Below are 24,222 nucleotides of genomic sequence, written 5' to 3'. Positions count from 1 at the left end.
TCTGAGCTGGGAAGCAGGGAGGGGGTCTGTACAGTGAGAAAAGGAAATCTTGAGTTTATATTCAGCAGAACTCTGATAACTGAGGGCTTAGCATGAATATGCTGAGATGGGAGGTCAGAGACAGAGCATAAGCTTGGAAATAAAGTTGTAGATTGGTGGGGAAGGTGAGTGAAAAAAGTGATCGAGAGATGAGACAGAAGCAAGCGAGAATCCGGGAACTGAAATGGGGCAAAGAAGGAGTGGGAGGGGCTCGTGAGTGGGAGAGACAGATGAGTGAGGCTTGGGTGTAACCATGGTTGGCTTAGTACAGAAGGGTACTCTAATCACTGTATTCTTTTTATGTAGGTAGCTCAGGCTTTAAAGTAGCAAGTTCATGCCAGACATTTTGGGTTTAAATTCCATGAAGCTAATGTTATGTGCTTTTACTATATCCTTTCCTATCTTGGGCTTCATCTCTCAAATATATTTTCCCTACCTTTTCAGTTCTAAGAGCATTCTCTATGGGGATGCTACAAAGATAATAGGAATTGAGCACTTCTCACTAATTGTAAGTTAACAGTATACCATCTGCTCTAAGTAGTGGGTGTATTTTCTTTTCCTTTCTTAAAAACTTTTAATAGACCAAATACATTTTCTTTCTTCCTAATACTTTTTTTGAAATTCAGATAATTTGAGGCTTTGGTACTTCTGAAACATCCTTAATCCTTGATGCCACTGTTTTATGATCATCATTGGTAATGTGATCTTTATTTTCTCATACGACCATTCGCTATTGAATTATCTAAATGCTTGACTCTTTTCTTACTCATTGGGAAACTGAATGATTATGTCGTCAACTTTCTATTTGACAGCTTCTCATTCTTCTTGATCCATCCTCAAGTTAGAGTCACCGACTGTGGGATTGTTTTCTATTGTTTCGTCTGAACTTCCTGAAATGGGATGTACTAAAGGTGGGGCATACATGTATGTCCAAGCTGAGTTCCTCTCTGTGGCCTAATGAACTCTAGGATGATATGGGATGGTTACTTTCCTTCAAGACTCTTTTAGCTACCACTTTCCCCAAACGGATTTTTATAAGGAGCCAGAAATAAGCCAATGCAGCAAGACCCCTCATGGCTTCTCTCTCTTCTGTGGGATTAAATTTCCAACAAGGCAATTCAATAATTTTTCAGATGTTTTGCCTTTAGTGGAGTGGGATTTTCATCTGAAGTCTGTAAAGGCTTACATCGCTCCTCTATCTTGCCTGTCCATATTAACCATCTGGTTATGAGGTCTCTGATGTAGTCCCAGGATAACATTTCTGTTTTTCTTTCATTTCACTCTCCTGCAGCTGCTTCCTCCAAGCCTCACTTTCAGGTTTGTGGATTTCAATGTATGTGTATATCTTTTTGACATACACTGCTCCTCCCCCAGCCCTTCAATTAGACCTATTTATTCCAAACACGATATACCTTTCCATAGTCATATTCCACTCAGGAAGCACATTGCAAAACATCCCCATAAGATGTAAGAGATGATATTTACCAAATAAGGTCCATTTCTTTTAAAGTTCAGTTCAATAATTTTCCACCGGCTATTTGTTGGTATAGAGACAACCGAGAAGGTTAATGTTACCCCATCCCATTTTTATGGTATCTTCTGACAATTGCTGGGATAGTCCTCCACTATTTCTCTTCCTGCGCCATCTCTTTTATGCTCTGTAGTATCTAATACAGTCTTACGGTTTTATCTGAGTACTTTTCTCCTTTCTCTCACAATTCAATTGAAATAATAAACCACTCGATCAGGCTGACTGGTCTCCTGCCAACACTGTCTTGCCAGTCTTATGAGATGCAGTCCATCTCTTACTAGAAGCAGCAGGAAGAAGAGATGAAAACATCGCTAGTGCCCCTAAACCATTCATTTTCCTACCCAGAAATTCAAAGACGTTAGAGATACATTCCTGGCTTCATAAGGAGAATGAGAATTCATTCTCATATATATCAACAGAAGTGGGAAGCATTCGGGGGACTTTATAAGTCTTGGCAGACTCTCAAATCTCTGTTATATGCTGCCTGGGAATAAAGCACGTTTCTCATTTAGCTGGGCCAAATGTGCACACTGTCGCTTCGGTTCTCGGTGAGGAGACAAAACTGTCTCCTATTCGGTTTCCTTTCTCTGGCACAAGTGAACCTGTGGAACGTGTCAGGAGCTTCTTCGGAAAGTCCTGGTTCACCTTTTAGAAGGAGACCTTTATACCTGCTGCAGGAGGCCAGCTCTTTTTCTTACTTTATCTCCAGTTCTTCTCCTTCAATCTTCCAGCACTATTTCTGACTACCCTCTTCTTCAGAATCCTTTCATTTCTGTTTCTTTCATAAAATTGGCAGCTCTATAATGTGGTGATACATATATATAGGTATATATGGTAAATGCTGTGTCATTATGAAATTGGAAGTCGAAATGTGGGGTTGCTAAAAAGGAAATCAACTGGATGCCAGGCAGGTCGACCTTAGGGCCTCAGACCACTCCCTGGTATAGGACTGAGGGCCTTTGAGGCTATTTTTAGCTTCTGAGGGGGGAAAGGAGAAGCTGGATAGCATGTTGCTAGCGAACACTTTGGGTTCTCAAGAACCCCGTAGTCACAGTGTAACACTGGGAATAACCAACTGATGCTCTAGCTGACATTGTCAGCAGCTTAATCAGTACATCCCTTTGCCCTTTTATATCATGCTAAGACTGATCAAGAAAACTGGATTATTTTACTCAGTATTGCCTCTCAGTTTGGTCCCTTCTATGAATTCCTACTGAAAAAAAGAATGGGTTTACCAGTCAGACCCTACTACCTGGTTGATTCAGGGATTGTGTATTGGATTTAAGGTCCCATGGCTGTATTTTATTCCCAACATGTATAGATACTATACTTTTCAAATGCACTGAATTGCTTGAAATACCGCCTTCCTTCTTCTTTTTTTTTTTTTCTTTTGTGAGAGACACAGAAGACAGTGTTTAAGGGCCAGGTTCTAGAGCCAGACTTCAGAATCACATCTTGGTTTTGATGTCTTCCTAGCTGTTTGACCTTGCGCAAGTTATTTAACCTGCTTATCAGTTACTTAATCAGTAAAATGGGAAAAACAGGGAACCTGATAGGGTTACTGTGAGAATTAAATGAGTCAATTCTCAAGCATGTAGAACCGTGCCTGAAACCTCATAAGTACTCAATAAATATTAGCTTTTATTATTAATTCTCTGCTTAATTAACACTAATTTATTAAACTCCATGTTAAATATCACCATCTCTGTGAAGCTTTCCACAATTACCCGAGGCAGAACTAATCCCTTTCACTCCTCTGTGTTCCCAGAGCATTTTGTACATATTTGATTGAACTGTAAATAATTTTTAACATGTGTCTTTTTCCCTTGCTAGACTATGAGCTCCATAAGGATAGATGTCTTTCTTTTTAAAATTCATGTTGTATTCCTAGTTTCTAGCACAATTCCTGGATTGCAATGAGTGCATAGCAAATACATGTTAGTGCTACATCTCCACCGAGATTGGGGAAATTCCTGTGCCTTGGACCGTGCTTTTTACAGCTTTGGATATAAACTCGGCCCATAGCACACTGCTGGTCACATAGCAAATACTCAATAAATACTTACTGATGGACTGATATTGAAACCGCCTACCTCTGAGGCAACAGACCATTAAATCTTATCTGAGGCATTTGAAGGAAAAAAGAACAAAAGATGAGATCTATTGAGCATGGCTTGCTTAGAAATAATATTGTCACACTCATAACCAGGGAAGATGGGGTAGATTAGAAACTTGAATGCATGACTGAAAAACTTGTTCAGACAAGAGGGGCTTAGTTAACTTTGTGGGGCACTGGGGCTCTTTCTGTAGCAGATGGGGAATAATATACTATGCTAGCTGAGAGGATAAACAAAGCAGTGTCATGGAGTTTAAACTATTGAACAGAGGAATCTATAAAGAGGCCAGCAGACAGGAGGGAAGAAACAAGCTAAAATAAACAGATGGGTGGACAGAGAAAACATTAAGCATGATAACAGATAGCCCAATCCCTCCAGGAAAAAGGGAAGAAGGAAAAAATGGTATGTCAAGAACAGAAGAAGCACCTTAGGGAAAATGTAAGAGCAATGAAAGCAACAGAGGGAAGTATACAGCGTGCCTGGGTATGTGTGGTAGTGTAAAACAATAAAAACACAAGAAGCAATGTCTGATTCACATTCACAGAGATGGCTCTTAAAGGGAACGTGGCTGTTAATTTCAATGAGGACTGAATAAGCACATAGCTACACCATCCAGATGGGGTCTGAAATAATGGGCAAAGGGGTGGGGGACTCATAAGAAAATAACAATAACCATGGCCCCTTACATTTGAATAGAACTATGCTTTGTACAATACTTTCACACACATCATTTCATTTGAAACAAGGGAGTTGAGGCCTTCTGACACTATCTCGTATTTGTTCTCCCTCCTGCCAATCTCTCGCCTGAGTTGTTACAATGGCCTTCTAACCAGTCTCCCTGCTTCTGCCCTTGCCCGTCTAGGATCTTGTATCAACATCACAGCTAAAAGGATCCTTTGAAAAATTACGTCAGATCATGTCTTTCTTCCTTTTAAAAAGCCTCCATGGTTTCCTGCCAAAGACTTTCCTATTTTAGGGTCTTTGCACTTTCTGTTCCTTCCGAATGGGATGTACTCCCCAAAGATATCTATCCATGTCGTCGTTCATCCTTTCACTCTTTAAAGTGTTTACTCAAATGCCATTTAATCAGGCAGGCCTCTCCCGACCAACCTCTCCAGCAATTCCTATTCTCTTAATCCTGATATATTTTCTTCACAGCACTGTGACCATCTGACACAGCACGCATTCACTTGTTTGTCTGTTTCTCCTTAGTAAAATGTAAAAGCCATGAGAGCTGGGCTATTGTTTTGTTCACTACTGAATTTCTAGTGATTGCATCAGTGCCAGTACATGGTGGCATTAATGATGTATGTTAATAATTGTTGGATGAAGGACAGAATGAATGTATGGGTGAATATATAATTTTTGCAAACCAGAGGTTGGAATCTCAGTGATTATGTGTGAAAGATAAAATGAAACAATACAAAGTCCTGTTGCCAAGATGAGCAGTGCTTTCAGACCTGTGGACACTTCCACATTCTTAAGACTTCATCTTTGGTTCCCACGCCTCCATACCATCATTAGCTTCTGGTTATTTTCCCGTTTCTTTTCTGCTCAGTTGTTCTCTTCTGCTTCCCCAGAGCTTACTTCTCTCTCATAGGGTATTAGGTTTAGTAATATTTACAAAAATATATGTGAAGTTTCTATCTTGGTATAGCACACAGTAGGTAGTCAATATGTCAGTTCTTTTTCCTTTGTATCTTCCAGCACAGGTCCCTAATTTGCTTGAATTCATTACTTTCAATATGCTCAAATCTAAGTTTTCATCCCACATCAAAAAAGCCCATTAAATCTAAAACACTAAGAATAAATCTCTGATTCATTATCTTTTCTTTATCTCAGTGACTGGGACCATAAAAAACCCTAATCATCTTGGTCCACTTATTCTTAACTCCTTACTAGCCCTTATCCTTTAATATATGAGAAGCACTAAGTTTTTTTAAGTTTAAAAAAAATGTTTATTTATTTATTTTTGAGAGAGGTGGGGAGGGGCAGAGAGAGAGGGAGAGAGCACCCCAAGCTCCATGCTGTCAGTGCAGAGCCTGATGCAGGGCTCGATCTCACAAACCCTGAAATTATGACCTGAGCTGTAATTAAGATTTGGACAATTAACTACTGAGCCACCTAGGCACCCCAAGTCACTATGTTTTAAAAGGAGAATTAACATGACTTCATCATTTTTGTCTCTTCCTCTGTTTCTATAACCATGGCCATTCACCAAATTCAGGACCACATTATGGATCTCCTGAAATACCCTCTTCCCTTTACCCTTCTAATCCATACCCAGCTTATCGGGGTCCTTAACTGCCAGTTCCTCAGAGAGACTTCCTCTGCTCCTTCAGTCTAAATAAGGTCTTCCTATGAAAAAGACTCCATACATTCTGTATTTTTTTCTACAATTTGTATCACAAATATGATTTTATATTATTAGTGGGACTCTTTGCTTACTATCTGTTTGTATGCTTCATGAGGACAGAGGCTGGATCTGCTTTATGTATGGTACTATGGGTGCCCAATTCTTAGCATGTTGCTTGTCTCATGGTAGGTGTGCAATAAAGATTTCCTGGAAAATATATGGGCTTCTTCTAAACTTCCAACTTGACTGGCCTCAGAGCCTTATGTATTCTTACTTTCATTCTTGAGTTAATTTTATTGAACAAAATGGGAATGGAGAGTCACCTTAATCTATTATCTCCTTCAACCTGTCCATTCCTAACATAATAACTAATAGTAGGTAATACTTATTTAGGATATATTTGATGCAGGCTAAAAGCAATTCACACATTACCTAATTTATAGCCCCATGAAACACACTCTTATTTTCTCTTGTCTCACAGATTAGCTAACTGAGGCAAATTCATGCAGCTATGAAATGGTAGTGCCACAATTTGAACCCAGGCAGTGTGACAGAATAGTTCCATGCTTGGAAATTCAGAAAACTCTTCTTCCATAAATGTACTCTATTAAAATCTTATGAACTTTGCTATGTATTTCAATGAAAGAGAATAGGTTAAGACTTGACATGGTCACTTTAAACATGGCTATAGGGGTGCCTGGGTGGCTCAGTCAGTTGAACATCTGACTTCCGCTCAGGTCATGATCTCGCGGTCTGTGAGTTCAAGCCCTGCCTCTGGCTCTGTGCTGACAGCTCAGAGCCTGGAGCCTGCTTCAGATTCTGTGTCTCTCTTTCTCTCTGCCCCATCCCCGCTCATGCTCTGTCTCTATCTGTCAAAAATAAATAAATATTAAAAAAAATTAAAAAAACATGGCTACGTACTAAAATAATACTGGTAAGCCTAAATTCAGTATCATTAAATGCACATAGCATGTAGTAGGCAGAAAATCATGACATGTCCTTTCTCTAATGCAAGATAACTTAATGTATTGTCTAAACTCCATCCCCAACCTTCTTGCCAAAGATCTAGTTTCCATAACCCCACCCTTTCTGGTAGCCTTAGCTGTTCTCTCATAGCATATAAACTCATGCAAGCCTTGATTATCCTAACATATAAACAAACCAACCTTTCCCTTTACCCTATTTTCCCTTCTTATCACTTTTCTTCTGATCTTTCTCAAGTTCAGAAGAGTATTCCATACACCTTGTTCGTACTTTCTCAACCTTTCTTAATTCCTCCATTTACCACCTCCTGGGCTCTACTTTTCAACACTCCACTGAAGCTGCTCAGGCCAAGACAAGCTAAAATATGAAGGGTGTGAAGATTATGCTAAGTTTATCTTAAGGTGTGGGAATCTTAAGTAAGGAGTAAAAAAAAAAAAATCAGATTTGCATTTTTAAAAGAATACTCCGTAATAGCTGGGGGTGCATTAGGTAAGAGTGACAAAAGAAGGTGGGAGACCAGTTAGTAAAATATTTCAAAATTCCAGTGAAGAATGTATAAGAACGGTATTATGGTGTCTTCAGTAGGAAATAACAGAAAAGGAGGGAGACATGAGAGATTAAAATGATCGACATTGATAAGTGTCCCATGATCCCATTCACTAATGCGATGATTAATAGGATAGAACCTAGGCTGATTTTTACAAAAGTTGAGTGGCTCTCAATGCTGTTCATTGAGACATAGGACTCAGGAAGAAGAGCAGTTTGGAAGGAATGATAATCAGTTTAGTTTTAAGTGTGATGGCCCCTGTGCTCCTTGTGTAGACTGTCTAGGTGGAGGTATCCAGAGACAGTGGGCAGCACAAGTCTGAGGCATAGAAAAGAGAATGCGATGGAGAATAGTTGAGTCAATACATAGGAAAAGTCTAAATTGACGATAAAGGGAGATGGTACAGAAATTAGGAAACAGAGAGATAGACATCATTATCAGCAAATTTTGAGGTAGGAAACTTGAATGTAAAGCAATTTATGATACATTTTGTCACTGAGTCATAATTTGGGAGATGTAAGGGCCACTTAAAAAATGTTTTACCTTTATTTATTCTTGAGAGAGAGAGACAGAGTGTGAGCAGGGGAGGAGCAGAGAGAGAGGGAGACACATCATCCGAAGCAAGCTCCAGGCTCTGAGCTGTCAGCACAGAGCCCAATGCGGGGCTTGAACCCACAAACCATGAGATCATGACCTGAGCTGAAGCCAGATGCTCAACTGACTGAGCCACCCATGTGCCCCTGTAAGGAGCCACTTTAAAATGCAGATATTGAGATCATGGGATTATTGTCTATTTGGGAAAAAAATAAAGTTTTAACCATAGTTGATAATTTAAGGCAACAAAAATTTTAATTCTTCAAATGCAAATATGAAATTTATAAAAGAACTAGATGGGGTGATTATTTATGATCTTATGGTATGAAAAGCTAAACCAGTGAAGCAAACTGTAAAAGACTCTTAACGATAGAGAACAGAGGGTTGATGGAGGGAGGTGGGTGGGGGATGGATTAAATGGGTGATGGGTATTAAGGAGGGCACTTGTGATGAGCACTGGGTGTTATACATAAGTGATGAATAACTAAATTCTACACCTTAAATGAATAAAAACTTGAAAAGAAAAAAGGGAAAAAAGCTACACTGAGCAAATAAAGAGAAAAATCACAAAATAAGCTTTTGCCAGATATAATTTCATAAAGTTAAAGCTGCTGTATGTATATATAAAAACACTATAATACAAATTAGGAGACAAATGGCAATATATAAAAAGTTTATAAAAAATCTGTAAGACAAAGATAATTACTCTGGCAGAAAATTGGTCAAAAATGAGTAGTAAGTTCACAAAAGAAGACATGGCCCAAAAATATATAAAAACATGCTGATCTCACTACTACTTAGACATTCAAAATTAAAGAAAAAATGAAGCACTTTTTTGACTATTATGTTGGCTAAAATTAAAAATAAATTCATTGTTGGGGCGCCTGGGTGGCGCAGTCGGTTAAGCGTCCGACTTCAGCCAGGTCACGATCTCTCAGTCCGTGAGTTCGAGCCCCGCGTCAGGCTCTGGGCTGATGGCTCGGAGCCTGGAGCCTGTTTCCGATTCTGTGTTTCCCTCTCTCTCTGCCCCTCCCCCGTTCATGCTCTGTCTCTCTCTGTCCCCCCCCCCAAAAAAAAAAGTTGAAAAAAAAATGAATTCATTGTTGATGGGTGTCTAAAAAATGAGCTCTCTTATATTTTTTGGTGGAATGTAAATTTGCACACTCTTCCCAGAGAGCAAGTTGGCAATATGTATCAAAGGCCCTAAAATTTCACCTGTAATTTCTCTGGAGAAAACAATAAGACATCTACACAAAGATTTTTATACAATGATAATTATAATAGCATTATTTCTATGGAATTCTGGAAACAACCTAAAGGTTTAGCAATAGGTTACTTTTTTTTCTCTAGTTTTTATTTAAATTTAACATTAACAGTGTAAAATTAACAGTGCAATATTAGTTTCAGGTGTAAATTTTAGTGATTAAACACTTCCATACACCCACCAGGTACTCATCAAAACAAGTGCTCTCCTTACTCCCCATCACCTATTTCACCCATCCCCCCTGCCCGGCTCCCCTCTGGTAACCATCAGTTTGTTCTCTATAGTTAGAAGTCTGTTTCTTGGTTTGCCTCTCTTTTTCCCCTCCTATGATCATTTGTTTTGTTTCTTAAATTCCACATATGAGTGAAATTATATGGTATTTGTCTTTTTCTGACTGCCTTATTTCAATTAGTAGGATACTCTCTAGCTCCATCCACGTTATTGCAAATGTCAAGACTTCATTCTTTTTTATGTGTGTGTGTATGTGTATGTGTATGTTTACACATACACACACACACACACACACACACACACGGTAAATACGTAGTAGCATAATTGCTGGATTATAGGGTAGTTCTATTTTTAACTTTTGGAGGAACCCCTATACTGTTTTCCTGAGTGGCTGCACCAGTTTGTATTTCCACCAACAGTGTAAGCAGGTCCCCCTTTCTCTACATCCTTGTCAACACCTGTTGTTTCCTGTGTTGTTAATTTTAGCCATTCTGACTGGTGTGAAGTGATACTTCATTGTAGTTTTGACTTGTATTTCCTTGATGATGAGTGATGTTGAGCATATTTTCATGTGTCTTTTGGCCATCTTTAGGTCTTCTATGGAAAAATGTCTATTCATGTCTTCTGCCCCTTTTTTAACTGGGTTATTCGTTTTTTGGGTGTTGAGTTTGGTAAGTTCTTTATAGATTTTGGATACTCTTTATCAGATATGTCATTTCCAAATATCTTCTCCCATTCCAGAGGTTGCCTTTTAGTTTTGTTAATGGTTTCCTTTGCTGTGTAGAAGCTTTTTTATCGAAGACGTCCCAATAGTTTGTTTTTGCTTTTGTTTCCCTTGCCTACGGAAACGTATCTAGTAAGAAGCTGCTATGGCCCATGTCAAAGAAGTTACTGCCTATGTTCTCTTCCAGGATTTTGATGATTTCACATTTAGGTCTCTAATTCATTTTGAATTTATGTTTTTGGGTATGGTGAAAGAAAGTGTGCAGTTTCATTCTTTTGCACATTGCTGTTCAGTTTTCCCCACACCAATTGTTGAAGAGACTGTCTCTTTTTCCATTGGATATTCTTTCCTGCTTTGTCAAATATTAATTGACCATATAGTTGTAGGTCCACTTCTGGGTTTCCTATTCTGTTTTATTGTTCTATGTGTCTGTCTTTGTGCCAGCACCATACTATCTTGATAACTACAGCTTTGTAATATAGCTTGAAGTCTGGAATCATGATGCCTCCAGCTTTGCTTTTCTTTTTTCAAGATTGCTTTGGCTATTTGGGGTCTTCTGTGATTCCGTACAAATTAGGATTGTTTGCTCTAGCTCTGAGAAAAATTCTGGTGGTATTTTGATAGGGATTACATTAAATGTGTAGATTGCTTTGGGTAATACAGACATTTTAATAATACTTGTTCTTTCAATCCATGGCCATGGAATGTTTTTCCATTTCTTTGTGTCATCTCAATTTCTTTCATCGGTGTTTTAGAGTTTTCATAGTAAAGATCTTTCACCTCTTTGGTTAGGTTTATTCTTAGGGATCTATAGTTTTTGGTGCAATTGCAAATGGGATTTATTCCTTGATTTCTCTTTCTGCTGCTTCATTATTGGTGTATAGAATTGCAACAGATTTCTGTACACTGATTTAATATCCTGTGACTTTACTGAATTTGTGTATCAGTTCTTGTAATTTTTTGTGGACTCTTTTGGGTTTTCTGTATAGAGTATCATGTCATCTGCAAATAGTGAAGGTTTGACTTCTTCCTTGATGATTTCGATGGCTTTTATGTCTTTTTGTTGTCTGATTGCTGAGGTGAGGACTTCTGGTACTCTGTTAAATAACAGTGGTGAGAGTGAACATCCCTGTCTTGTTCCTGACCATAGAGGAAAAGCTCTCAGTTTTTCCCCAATGAGGATATTAGCTGTGGGTTTCTCATATATGCCCTTTATTATGTTGAGATATTTTCACTTTAACCCTACTATGTTGAGGGTTTTTATCATGAATGTTTTACTTTGTCAAATGCTTTTTGAATCTATTGAAAGAATCATATGGCTCCTATCCTTTATTAATGTGGTATATCACATTGATTCATTTGTGACTATTGGACCAGCCTTGCAGCCTAGGAATAAATCCCACTTGATCATGGTAAATGATTCTTTTAATGTACTGTTGGATTCAATTTGCTAGTATTTTATTGAGAATATTTGCATCCATGTTCATAAGGGATATTGGCTTATAGTTCTCTTTTTTTTAGTGGAGTCTTTATCTGGTTTTCATGAGGGTGATGCTGGCCTCATAGAATGAATTTGCAAGCTTTCCTTCCATTTCTATTTTTTGGAGTAGTTTGAGAAGAATAGGTATTAACTACTCTTTAACTCACCTGTGAAGCCATCTGGACCTAGACTTTTGTTTGTTGGGAGATATTTGGTTACTGATTCAATTTCTTTGCTGGTTATTGATGTATTCAAGTTTTCTATTTATTCATATTTCAGTTTTGGTAGTTTTTATGATTTTAGAAATGTATCCATTTCTTCCAGGCTATCCAATTTGTTGGCATAGTTTTTCATAATATTCTGTTATAAGTGTTTGTATTTCTGGGGTAGTGTTTGTTATCTCTCCTCTCTCATTTGTGATTTTATTTATTTTGGTCCTTTCTCTTTTCTTTTTGATAAGCCTGGCTTAGGCGGTTTATCACTTTCAAGGAACCAGCTCCTGGTTTCATTGATATGTTCTATTGTTTTTTTTACTTTCTGTATAATTTATTTGTTCTAATATTTATTATTTCTCTCCTTGTCATGAATTTAAGCTTCATTTGTTGTTCTATTTCTACCTCTTTTAGGTGTAAGGTTAGGTTGTTTATTTGAGATTTTTCTTGCCTCTTGATGCATTGCTTGAATATTGCTATATACTTACTTCCCTCTTAGGACCACTTTTGCTGAATCCCAATGGTTTTGGATTATCATGTTTTCATTTTTATTTGTTTCCATGTATTTTTTAATTTCTTCTTTGATTTCCTGGTTGACCCATTCATTGTTTACTAGGATGTCATTTAACCTCTGTGTATTTGAAGGCTTTCCAATTTTTTTCTTGTGGTTTTTTCATAGTGTTGTGCTCAGAAAATATGTATGGTATGATTTCAATCTTTTTGTACTTGTTGAGGTCTGATTTGTGACCTAGTACGTGATATATTCTGGAGAATGTCCCATGTACACTTGAAAAGAATGTGCATTCTGCTGCTTTAGGAGGAAATGTTCTGAATATAGCTGTTTGGTCCATCTGGTCCAGTGTGTCATTCAAAGCCATGGTTTCCTTGTTGATTTTCTGCTTAGATGATATGTTCATTGATGTTACTTAGGTGTTAAAATCCTCTGTTATTATTGTATTATTATCAATGAGTTCCTTTATATTTGCTATTAATTGGTTTATATATTTGGGTACTCCTAAGTTGGGAGCACAAATATTTACAATTGTTAGATTTTCTTGTTGGGTAGTTCCCTTCTTCATCTGTTGTTACAATCATTGGTTTAAAATATAGTTTGTCTGAAAGAAGTATTGTGACTCTGACTTTCTTTTGACATCCATTTGCAAGATAAATGTTTCTCCATCCCCTCGCTTTCAATCTGCTGGTGTCTTTAGGTGTAAAATGAGTCTCTGAAGGCAGCAGACACCCTATCTATTCTGACACCCTATGTCTTTTGATTGGAGTGTTTAGTTCATTAGTACATTCAGAGTGATTACTGATAGATATGTATTAAGTGCCATTTTATTACCTGTTTTTGTCATTGTTTCTGGAGACTTCCTCTGCTCCTTTCTTGTCTTTGCACTTTTGGTTTCTCCTTTGCACTCAAAGAGTCCCCTTTAATATTTCTTGCAGGGCTGGTTTAGTGGTCACAAGCTCCTTTAGTTTTTGTTTGTCAGGGAAACTCTCTCTCCTATTCTGAATGATAACCTTACTAGATAGAGTATTCTTGGCTGCAGATTTGTCTCATTCAACATGTTGAATATATCATGCAACTCCCTTTTGGCCTGCCAAGTTTCTATGGAGAGATCTGCTTTTAACCTTATTTGCCTTCCCTTGTAAGTTAGGGACTTCTTTTGTCTTGCTTCCTCAGGATTCTTTCTTTATTGCTATATTTTGCAAATTTAATTACAATATGTCTTGGTGTTTCCTGCTTTTGTTGCTTTTGATGATAGTTCTCTGTGCCTCTTGGATCTGGAAGTCTGTTTCCTTCGTCAGGTTAGGGAAGTCTGCAGCTATTATTTCCTCAAATACATTTTCTGCCCCCTTTTCTCTCTCTTCTTCTGGGACTCCTATGACATGAATGTTACTATGTTTCATGGAGTCATTGAGTTCCCCATATCTGGTCTTGTGTTCCATAGTTCTTCTTTCTCTCTTTTGTTCAGCTTCGTTATATTTCATTATTTTATCTCCCATATCACTTATTTGTTCCTCTGCTTCTTCTATTCTTGTGTTCATTGCATTGAGTCTATTTTGAATCTCAGTTATTGCATTTTTCATTTCTAAGTGTTTTTTAACTCTTTTATCTGTGTGGTAAGGGCCTTCCTGATGTCTTCTTCTATTCTTTGCTCAAGCCCAGTGAGTATCCTTATGATTGTTTCTTTAAATTCTCCATCAGGCATATATATCTATTTTGATTAGATATCTTGCCATGACCTTTTCTTGTTCTTTCTTTTGGGATGAGTTCCTCCACCTTGGCATTTTGTCTAAGTCTCTGCCTTCTTCTCTGTGTTAGAAAAGCCTGCTATGTTTCCTGCTTCTGAGAGTAATGGCTTTATGAAGAAGAGGTCATGAAGTGTCCAGGGCCTGGTGCTTCAACAAGTGTCTCGTGTGTGCTCTGTTGTTGTGTTTTGGCTGTTCTATCCTTCAGATCAGTCATCTGCCAAGGTTCTCCTTGCCTGAAGTGGGCAGTGTTTGGTTCTTGACCAGAGTGTGGTGTGTTTTAACTGGGTACACTCTGGTCTGCTTGTTAAATGAAACCTGATACTACTTCCACTAGAATTGAAACTCTGCAGAACTCTTTGGTTGGGAGACATGGTGTGGCCAAGGGTTTCTGCTGGGCCCACCGCACTGGGACTAAGATGAACTTGACCAAGAAGGGTGGTACTTGCAGAGCACGGGGGAGTGGGACCTGATGTAAGCAATTTAGGCAGCCAATGTTGGCACTGTGCTGTGTACTGCAGGTGGTTCTGTGTTTATACTGAGGGGCAGGGGAGGGAAATGGCACCAGCCAGCTCCTTTGTCCCCAGAGAGGAGTCTCCATGCTTGCTGCTCTCAGGGAAGTACTCTGAGAGGAGCAAGTAATCTCCCCCTCTGTGTGTCCCAGGTGTTTTTCAGATCACTGTTTCCATGATGTCTGCTTCCAGGTTGTTAACCTGCCTTCTCTCCAGGAGCAGCATGGTGCCCTCTAGGCTCTAACAGGTTACTTCCAAAAAATTAACAGTAAATTTATATTATAAAATATTATTGGGGCGCCTGGGTGGCTCAGTCAGTTAAGCGTCTGACTTCAGCTCAGGTCATGATCTCGCAGTTCGTGAGTTCAAGCCCCGCGTCGGGCTCTGTGTTGATAGCTCGGAGCCTGGGGCCTGCTTCAGATTCTGTGTCTCCCTCTCTCTCTGCCCCCCCCCACTCATGCTCTGTCTCTCAATAATAAATAAATGTTAAAAAAAATTGTAAAATACTATTAAAACATTATTTTGATATAAAAGTGCTATATAAATTATTGTGAAGTTTTTATGTAAAATATAAGAACATTCCATGTTTATTTTAATATATTATATTTAGATATAAGAAGGACTAGAATTTTATAAATATAAATTTTAATAATGATTAAGTAGGCTTGGGGGCAATTTTTATATTCATCTTTGTGATGTAACATTAGAAAAAACTAAACAAATGAAACTACAGAGTGTTGGGGAGGGGAATTTAACTTCTTTGCCCAGTAGTCTCATTTTATAGGTCTCCTATTTCATATTTTCCCTCACTCAAGTGATTAGTAATACAACTATGACAAAACGCATGTGCTTAAAATTCCTTTACTAAATGTTCTCATTATTCCATGTTGATGTTCATCTTTCATGATCTAAATCTAGGAATATTCCATACATTTTCTAGAGTGGATCCAAACTTTTATAGTTCCTATTATAAGTCAATCTTTTGAATATCCTAACCCAGCTATTCTCAATTTCATTTCCATCACCCATTCTACCAATAATTACTATGTGACTTGGCAAAATTATTTAATTTTTCATTGTTCCTCAATTTTATTATCTGTAAAATGAATATAGAGATAGTATCTATCCCAGGTATTGTGAAGATTAAATGAGATAAAACATGTATAGCATTTGGAACATTATAGGCACATTAGAGCTACTCGTTGCCACATGCTTCCATGGATGCTTCCAGGAGATAAACTTTCTCTCCTACATTAGTAAACCATACTAGAATATTGGAGGATGAATGATATAACTAAAAATACAGTCATACATTCACATACACACACAATATCATGACTCTAGAAATCAGGAGTCATCTGAAACTGGGGATCTCTCTGGGGACAGGAACAGATCTCTGTATCTTCCTTCTTCCTGTAAAACATATGCTCCCACTACAGTATAGGAAGCCTTATAGAAAACAAGATAAAGTGAGAAGTCATTATTTTAACAAATGTAATTCCTCACTTTCCAAAAAGATAGTTGCTTTTATAACTAGTGAAAATGCTATCCTCAACAAAACAAACAAAAAAAACCAACCCACAATTATAAGCTACCATTATGGTTTTTGAAAAATGTTTATTCATTAATTCTGAGAGAGAGAGAGAGAGAGAGAGCAGGGGAGGGGCAGAGAGAGAGGTAGAGAGAATCCCAAGTAGGCTCCATAATGAGCTTGGAGCCCAACGCGGGCTCAATCTCACAACTGTGAGATCATGACTTGAGCCAACATCATGAGTTGGCCACTTAACCGACTGAACCACTCAGGCACTCCACCATTATGCTATTTTAAAGGTCACACCATCTTCCTAGAAATGACAACAGGTAGAATGGGTATGATACCCTGAGGAGAAGCCAAGGTAGTGGAAAATCCATTGGACATTGGGAAAATCTACCATGGCAGTCCTTTATTACACGAGCGCTATTATGGTCTTAGATGCTGGGAAGATGGTATCTACCATGTCTTAAAGCTTATGCAATGAACACCAGGGATACTTTAATTTGGATAACCTAAAATAAATAAACTTAGGAGAGGAATATAAACCTGTACTGTTTTTAATAATACTCCTTATTCCTCCTGGATACTAAAAAAATGTTTACTTACTTTCCTGACTTCCCATTTCTTTGGTTTATTTAATTCTGCTGAGTTTGATATTTTATTTGGATTAGTGATTGATCAGCTTGAATTCAACTATAATAAGTTTTTTTCTTTGTTCTGTTTTTGTCTTGCTTCTAGGTTATCACTATATTCCCTGAAGGAATAGAAGGCTAGAAAAGGTCAAAATGTTTTCATAATCACCTTGCACTTCTTTTCTCTCAAATATAAATAATATATTTCTTTTGATTTTTTATACATAAGGAAGAGATGATTTCTTACATTTAATTCAAATTAATTTAGAAGAGAGACAGAAGTGGGACAATTCTCACTTAACCCCAAATCATATAATAATCATAGCCAAACATAGGGAGGGGGAAGCTTCTGAAGAGCTGAAGGATCTGGTCTTCTATCATCAGTGTCTAGTTCATTCTTTTAGTAGCACACAAATAATGCAAAGGAAACAGCTTAAGGAGTATATGGGGATATTCTGCTGTTAAATGTCCCAAGCATTCACTTTATTTGGAATTATGGTATTGAAGTGCTGGTAGAATTTGTGTTCGTGTACTTCTGTATTTCCTTTCAGAACTTTGAATCACCTAAATTTTGTAAGAGTGAGTGTAAACCCCACTGTGTTTGACATAGGACATATTTCTCTCTCTCTCTCTCTCTCTCTTTCTGAGGTAGAGGGAATTTTTAAGTGTTCCAATTCCCAGCTGACAACTAAAGATGAATTTCTGGGAGGTTCCCCTGAGAGGTCCTGAGAAAAAGCTTTCCAGCTGATGCCTCAAACAGAAAATTGAAATGTAGGAGTATATTGTCATTAAATATGGAAGAAAAGTTTCAGTGACTGAAGCCACATTCAGTGATGGTGATTTCAGAGGGAATGTGGTCCTGTAACTCCTATAACACTCCCTTTTCTTTCATTAAGACAATTCCATCTTGGGCAAGGTGGGCAGGAAGGAAGTAGGTGTGGTATGACAGGGCAATCTCTGTAGTGATGGACATCTTGTATCTGAACCGTGGTGGTTGAAAGAGGAATCTACACGTGTGGTGGAATTACACAGAAGTAAACACACTGATGCACACATACAGACATGCACACACAAATAAGGAATTTAAAAAATCTGAATAAGATCAGTAGATTGTATCTGTGTCATTATCCTGGTTGTGATATCCACAACATGTTACCATTGGGGAAACTGAGTAAAGGTTAAACAAGACCCTTCTGTATTATTTCTTATGACTATAGTATGTGAATCTGCCTCTCTCTCAAAATAAGAAGTTCAAAGCTACATTTTGTTCTTCCTGTCTAATCTTGTTCTCTGCTATGAATTCCTTGTGCTGCTCAAGATAAGGTCCAAAACTTGGGCAGTTTCTAAAAGGAAAACATGCAAATACACCCAAAATTCTACTTTAATGATAATTCTTGCTGTTACTCAGAAACTAATCTCTTGAGACCCCATTTGTACAGGCTTTCCAGAGATTGAACTAGACAAAATTTGTCCAAATTGATATTACATTGCATATTAATCATTCAGTTGTATTGTATGGCTAACATATCTCTTGGATTTAATTGTAGATGAAGATAATTTTATTTTATTTTTTAACGTTTATTTATTTTTGAGACAGAGAGAGACAGAGCATGAACGGGGGAGGGGCAGAGAGAGAGGGAGACACAGAATCTGAAACAGGCTCCAGGCTCTGAGCAGTCAGCACAGAGCCCGACGCGGGGCTCGAACTCACGGACTGTGAGATCGTGACCTGAGCCACAGTCGGCCGCTTAACCAACTGAGCCACCCAGGCACCCCAGATGAAGATAATTTTAAAATGACTATAAGAAGACAAAGAATTCACCTTAATATTTCCTGGCCTATTTAATACATATAGAAATATCCACAAAACACGTATGTTATGACAGTACTCTAAAAAGTGTAAAATGTACAAACAAAAGAGGCTCTCCTATCACCATAGGTAGATTTTTGAAAACTTTCAGTGTATTTTTAAAAAAATAAGTGAAACATTTAAACAGCAAATAAACACCTGAGCTGTATTGTATATTTAATTAGTATATATGTAGCTTAATTTTTACCTTGATGGTAGGAATAGGCTTTTGGGGGATAAAAGGCTTTCTCTCAAGTGGCGGAAAAGCTGCATTTTGTTCTTTCTGTCTAATCTTGTTCTCTGCTATGATTTCCTTGCGCCGCTCAAGATAAGGTCCAAAACTTGGCAGTTTCTAAAAGGAATACATACAAATAAGAAAGCATATTAGCTCATGGAAGAGAAAAATGTGAGGATATTAACATATAAATATTATCAACAAACAAATATGTGTTTGGAGATTGTTTCTTATATACTGTAACAAGGTCTTCATTTATTCAAGAATCACTAGTCTTCTAGGTTTCAGATTCCATTAATTATTAAAAAGAACTCAAGAGCAGAACACCTCTACTAAGTATTTATGTATTAAATATACAAATGTTGTTTCCGATTCTGTGTCTCCCTCTCTCTCTGCCCCTCCCCCGTTCATGCTCTGTCTCTCTCTGTCCCAAAAATAAATAAACGTTGAAAAAAAAATTAAAAAAAAAACAAATGTTAATTAAAATACATTGCTAAATGGAATAAAGTTCACAATGGTAAGCCAAATTCATTCACTTTAAACAATAGCTATTAGTTAGACCATTTGTTTGGTTCATATAGACAGAAGGTAAAACCTATTGATGCTTTTTTCCTCTTCATCAGGTTTTTAGCACAATATAGACACAGCCATAGTCCCTGACAAATGCTTTCATCAATAGCAAAGGTACTTTGCCAAAGTTCTAATCTGTATCTCTATTTTATTGTGTTCAAATTCTTACTACATTCTCTTTAAAGGCTGTAACTAATGTTGATTGCAATTTACTGGAATAGCTGAAAAACAAAATGGTAAAAGTATTGATTTCTCCGTACAGAAAATAAATTTTATTTTGCATGAAGAGGGCAAAAATAGAAATGAAAAGCAGAGGAAATATCATAGTGCTTAAACAAACTCCATCAGTATTCAAAATCACATCATGGAGCTTTAAAATCTCAAGGTTATTCAACTGTACTTTACCAAGTTCATTTAGAAAGATACCTGGGTGTCATGAAAAAATGCTAAGTGGTTTCAAGTTAACACGAATATGCCCTCATACTATTCATTATCCCACAATTATTTCCTCTCCACTTTTGTCCTTCTCCTCTTCTAGAACCTTTGATCTTCACTTTTACTGACACATAATGCTGGTGATAGACACCACTGAATCCCAAATGTTCCGTGTCTGCCTGTAACCTGGAATTGCTAGGTCTCTTTTCTAAGACTGTAAAAACACCCTTTCTCCTCTCTCTCTCTCTCTCTCTCCCTTACAAAATAAAGCCCATTTATCTAGCTGATGGAGGCTTGGAAAACTACAGCACTCCAAGGTCATCCTGATTTCTGACCAAGAAAATACTTTGGTGAAAATTCACACTTGTTTTGAAACACTGGCCTCCACTTGCCAGGTTGCATAATGCCCCTGGAAAATGAGTTCTCCAGTCCTTTAGAGATGTTAGTAGGATAGGTAAACTAAACTTAACCCATGTTTCAATTCAGCCAAACTGCCACTGAAAATTTATATTAGCAGAACATATTTATGTGGAAATATCTAAGATTGTTACTTCCATTATCAATTTGCTATAATTATGTCAACAAGTCAAGCAAATGGAAGTAATGCTATGAATGCCAAATTAATTTATATACAATTAAGCTAGAACTATATACTTCATCTCTATACCTCAATGCTTTCCTAAATTACAATATTTAATTATTTCATAAATATGAAATAATATGATGAAGGGACAGAATATACTGTATCTATTTTACCATAAAATATGTGATGCCATCTTGTTAGCACAAAATAAAAGAGGATAAATCCACAGCATTTATCACATACGTAAGCCCTTTTAATGTAGAAAAGATAATGCTTGTTTGAAATGTCCTCTTATGAAATAACCTTTTCCTGGGGCAGATGAGGTGTTAGGGATTATACTTGATGCCAAAGAAATGCCCCTGGGGTTCTGGTAACACCGCATAAGGTGGTAAACGCATGTCCACATGACATAGTTTTGTTGTTTTTTTTTAAGTATTTAATGTTTATTTATTTTTGAGGGAGGGGGAGAGAGAGAGAGACAAAGTGCTAGTGGGGGAGAGGCAGACAGAGAGGGAGACACAGAATCTGAAGCAGGAACCAGGCTATGAGCTGTCCGCACAGAGCCGGATGTGAGGCTCGAATTCACACACTGCAAGATCATGACCTGAGCTGAAGTCAGATGCCTAACCGACTGAGCCACCCAGGCACCCCACATGACATAGTTCTTGTTGGACTATCACTCTCTCCACACTTCTCTTACATACCAAGGGCACCGAAATCCTAATCTTGTATTCTTGAAGATTATCAAACATCCTTAAATGTTGAAACAAGTGACCTCTGTTTCTAGCAGGTCTCTTGTGGTGGCAAGCTCAATGAAACTTTGAACCATTATTCCGATTCCCTGATTGGGTCTTACCTTACTCAACCGAATCTAAGAGTTCTATACATGTTATTCAAAAGAAATAATTCCTGGAACCTTTTTGATCTATCTTCTTTTAACCAGAGGAGATTTTTTTCTTCCATTTATATTATTCTTTATCCAAAGGGAGAGAAATAAAGTAGTTAACTTTAAACTGTGATACTTTCAAATTGTTCCAATGATGGTAATAAAAATAACAACAATAATAATATTTAAAAATCCCTTGGTGCTGAGCAGAATACAGCCTAATTAAACATCTACCAGCATGATATTTTCTATAATTTTTTTTTTGCAGTGGTTGACCACATGTTCAAATTATGTTGCCTTTCTATAGCTAACAGGGCTATCATTATAACATTCTGTTCTTTTATAATTAGTCCTAAGGAGAGCCTCTCAATATAACATAAAGTTTCCTGTAGGATTTTCTTTGTGTGTTAGTTAGAAGAATCAATGGAAAAGAAGGAAAACTGTTGCCAATTCTTTCTTTAAATTGAAAGCACACCCACACACGGTATCAGTGACGGCCCCCTCAACCTTCCACCATTCATCTCCAAGTCAAATTGGTCCATTTGTGTGTAGCTTCTCACTGCCACATGGAAATCCTAGAAGTGAGGTGTAGAAGTGGCCGCTGTGTATGTGCGTAATCAGTGATGATTAATAAAGCATTTAGTTCAAATCTCTGCCTGAACATATAGTTAATTGATTTCCTATTGCAGGAGGAGAGGCAGCAGAGCCTGACAGAGCCAGCAGCAGGAGCTTTTCCTCTTCATTCATTATTTTCTTACAGAAAAAGTTGTAGCCCGCAGTAACCCAAAGTGAGAGGTTTTGAGCGTCATGCTATATTTCTTAAACAAAGAAAAAAACTTCTTTAGGACTATCAAAAGCTGCTTTGTAACTGATGAACTGAACAAAGCTCAGAAATGGTATGATTTTTGTTTCAATACTTTCTCCAGGGATTCATCACTGATGAATTTGTTCTCACCAGAAAAGCTAAATCCTACTCATTTAAAGATAACAGTATCTCACATGAAAACTGTCTCTATCCAGATATAAAAAGCATTACATTGCCGATAGAAAAGTGACAACATAATGAATCAACAATGGTATCTTAAGCCAGCAAAGCTTTAAGGTAAAGAAGTCTATTTGGATTATAATTTATTCATGGATCAATCTAAAGGTAATTGAGCATATTATGAAGTAGAAAAGGGTTCTTGTTTCTAATAGAAGCAGGTACTGGTATCTTCCAGTTTAAATTGCGTAATTTTTATGAGAACGGCAGCAAGTTGGCTAATAGCACTGGTGGATAGTACTATAATGGATCAACTCTATTTTCCTAATCATAGTGTCTTATCTGATGGGAAACAATAACAGCACAGTAAGTAGTCACTTTGATATCCAAATGGTAATAAGTTAAAAGATAAAAGGATTTCAGGTTTATACTGGGCGCAATATACATATATATGTATATATACATACACATATATATAAACACATACACCACATACTAAGTACAATATATATATCACACTCAGCATAAACCTGAAATCCAAATATATATGTGTATATATACATAATATATATAGTATGTATGTAAAATTGTTTGTGCATGTGTGCAAATGTATACACTGATGGACCAAGAAATAAGTTAAATGTAAAGGATATATGTTTCACAACTATCTAAGAATTGACTTTTTTTTTTTTTTTTTACAAAAAACATGTTCACATATGACTTGGTTACACTATTATTTTTCCATTTATTCAACAAATACAATATCAAATGCCAGCTCTGGACCAGGAACTGTCCTGTACTACATTAAAGGTTCAAGGTTCAATAATTTCCATATGTACACTCATCATTGTTATTAATTTCATAAGTACCTCTTGCCATTCATGACAGTCTAGTGTCATATTGAATTATATATTAAGTATTCCTGATTATTGTAGTTATCTAAAGGAATGATATACCAAATGGTTTTTCGTGGAAAACCGTTTGATCTCAATCAAATGACCATTAATTGGAGAGAAAAAAGAAAATAAAACTTCAGAGTTAATCTTAAAAAAAAAAAAAACTCCAGAAGGCAATGGGATACTTTTTAGATACTTACAATATGAAATTTGGTGAACAACTGCTGGGAGCATGGGTTCTCTGAGTGTGTTTCTAAAATACCTTAATTTCAACCACTGTGAGCTCAGCATGATGCAAGATGGGAGACTAGGTGAGAGGTCTCTCTTTTGTTCTGTCTGAATTCAGCTACTTTTCTTCTTCCCTTCTCTCAATTACAAGAGTAAGCAATTGCTTACATTTGACCCTGATTTCTATTTCAAAATTTGTTTTAGCATGGCTTAAAGTCAGAAACTCAGATTTTTCCCATGAGTAACTGGCATGTAATACTTAATTGCTGATATAACAGTAAACAATTTTTCATGATATTATCAAATGTGGACAGTGGAAAACAATAAGCAGGCAAAGAGAAAAGGACCATCTACATATTATCATAATACTACATGGTGCCCAATGGTGTAAACGGGGACACTGGAGTTGGACATGCAAAGCATATGAAATTAATGAAGTATAACTATTAGTTTGATCTGATAAATTTAAGAGTGCAACTTTTGATAAACTATCTGATGTCTGAATCAGTCAACAGCAATAATAGTTCATGCTTCTTAGCAAAAGA

At 37.1% G+C, this 24,222-nt stretch overlaps 1 protein-coding gene across 1 annotated transcript in view; it reads right to left on the bottom strand.

The window, feature by feature from the left end:
• The window catches only part of DPYD (dihydropyrimidine dehydrogenase), an 862,187-nt gene that overhangs the window by 9,398 nt on the left and 828,567 nt on the right, over positions 1–24,222 (bottom strand). The window contains exon 21 of the mRNA XM_047084253.1: positions 19,071–19,214. Within this exon, the coding sequence (XP_046940209.1) occupies positions 19,071–19,214 (144 nt within the window). The remainder of the gene's footprint in view (positions 1–19,070; positions 19,215–24,222) is intronic.

This window comes from Lynx rufus, unplaced genomic scaffold, assembly GCF_022079265.1.
Source record: "Lynx rufus isolate CCGP_SWC_20201006 ecotype Redwood Valley unplaced genomic scaffold, mLynRuf1.p SCAF_2, whole genome shotgun sequence".
NCBI classification, from domain to species: Eukaryota; Metazoa; Chordata; class Mammalia; order Carnivora; family Felidae; genus Lynx; species Lynx rufus.
Note: the sequence above shows the minus strand (reverse complement) of the source record. Positions and strands in the feature narration are given on the sequence as shown.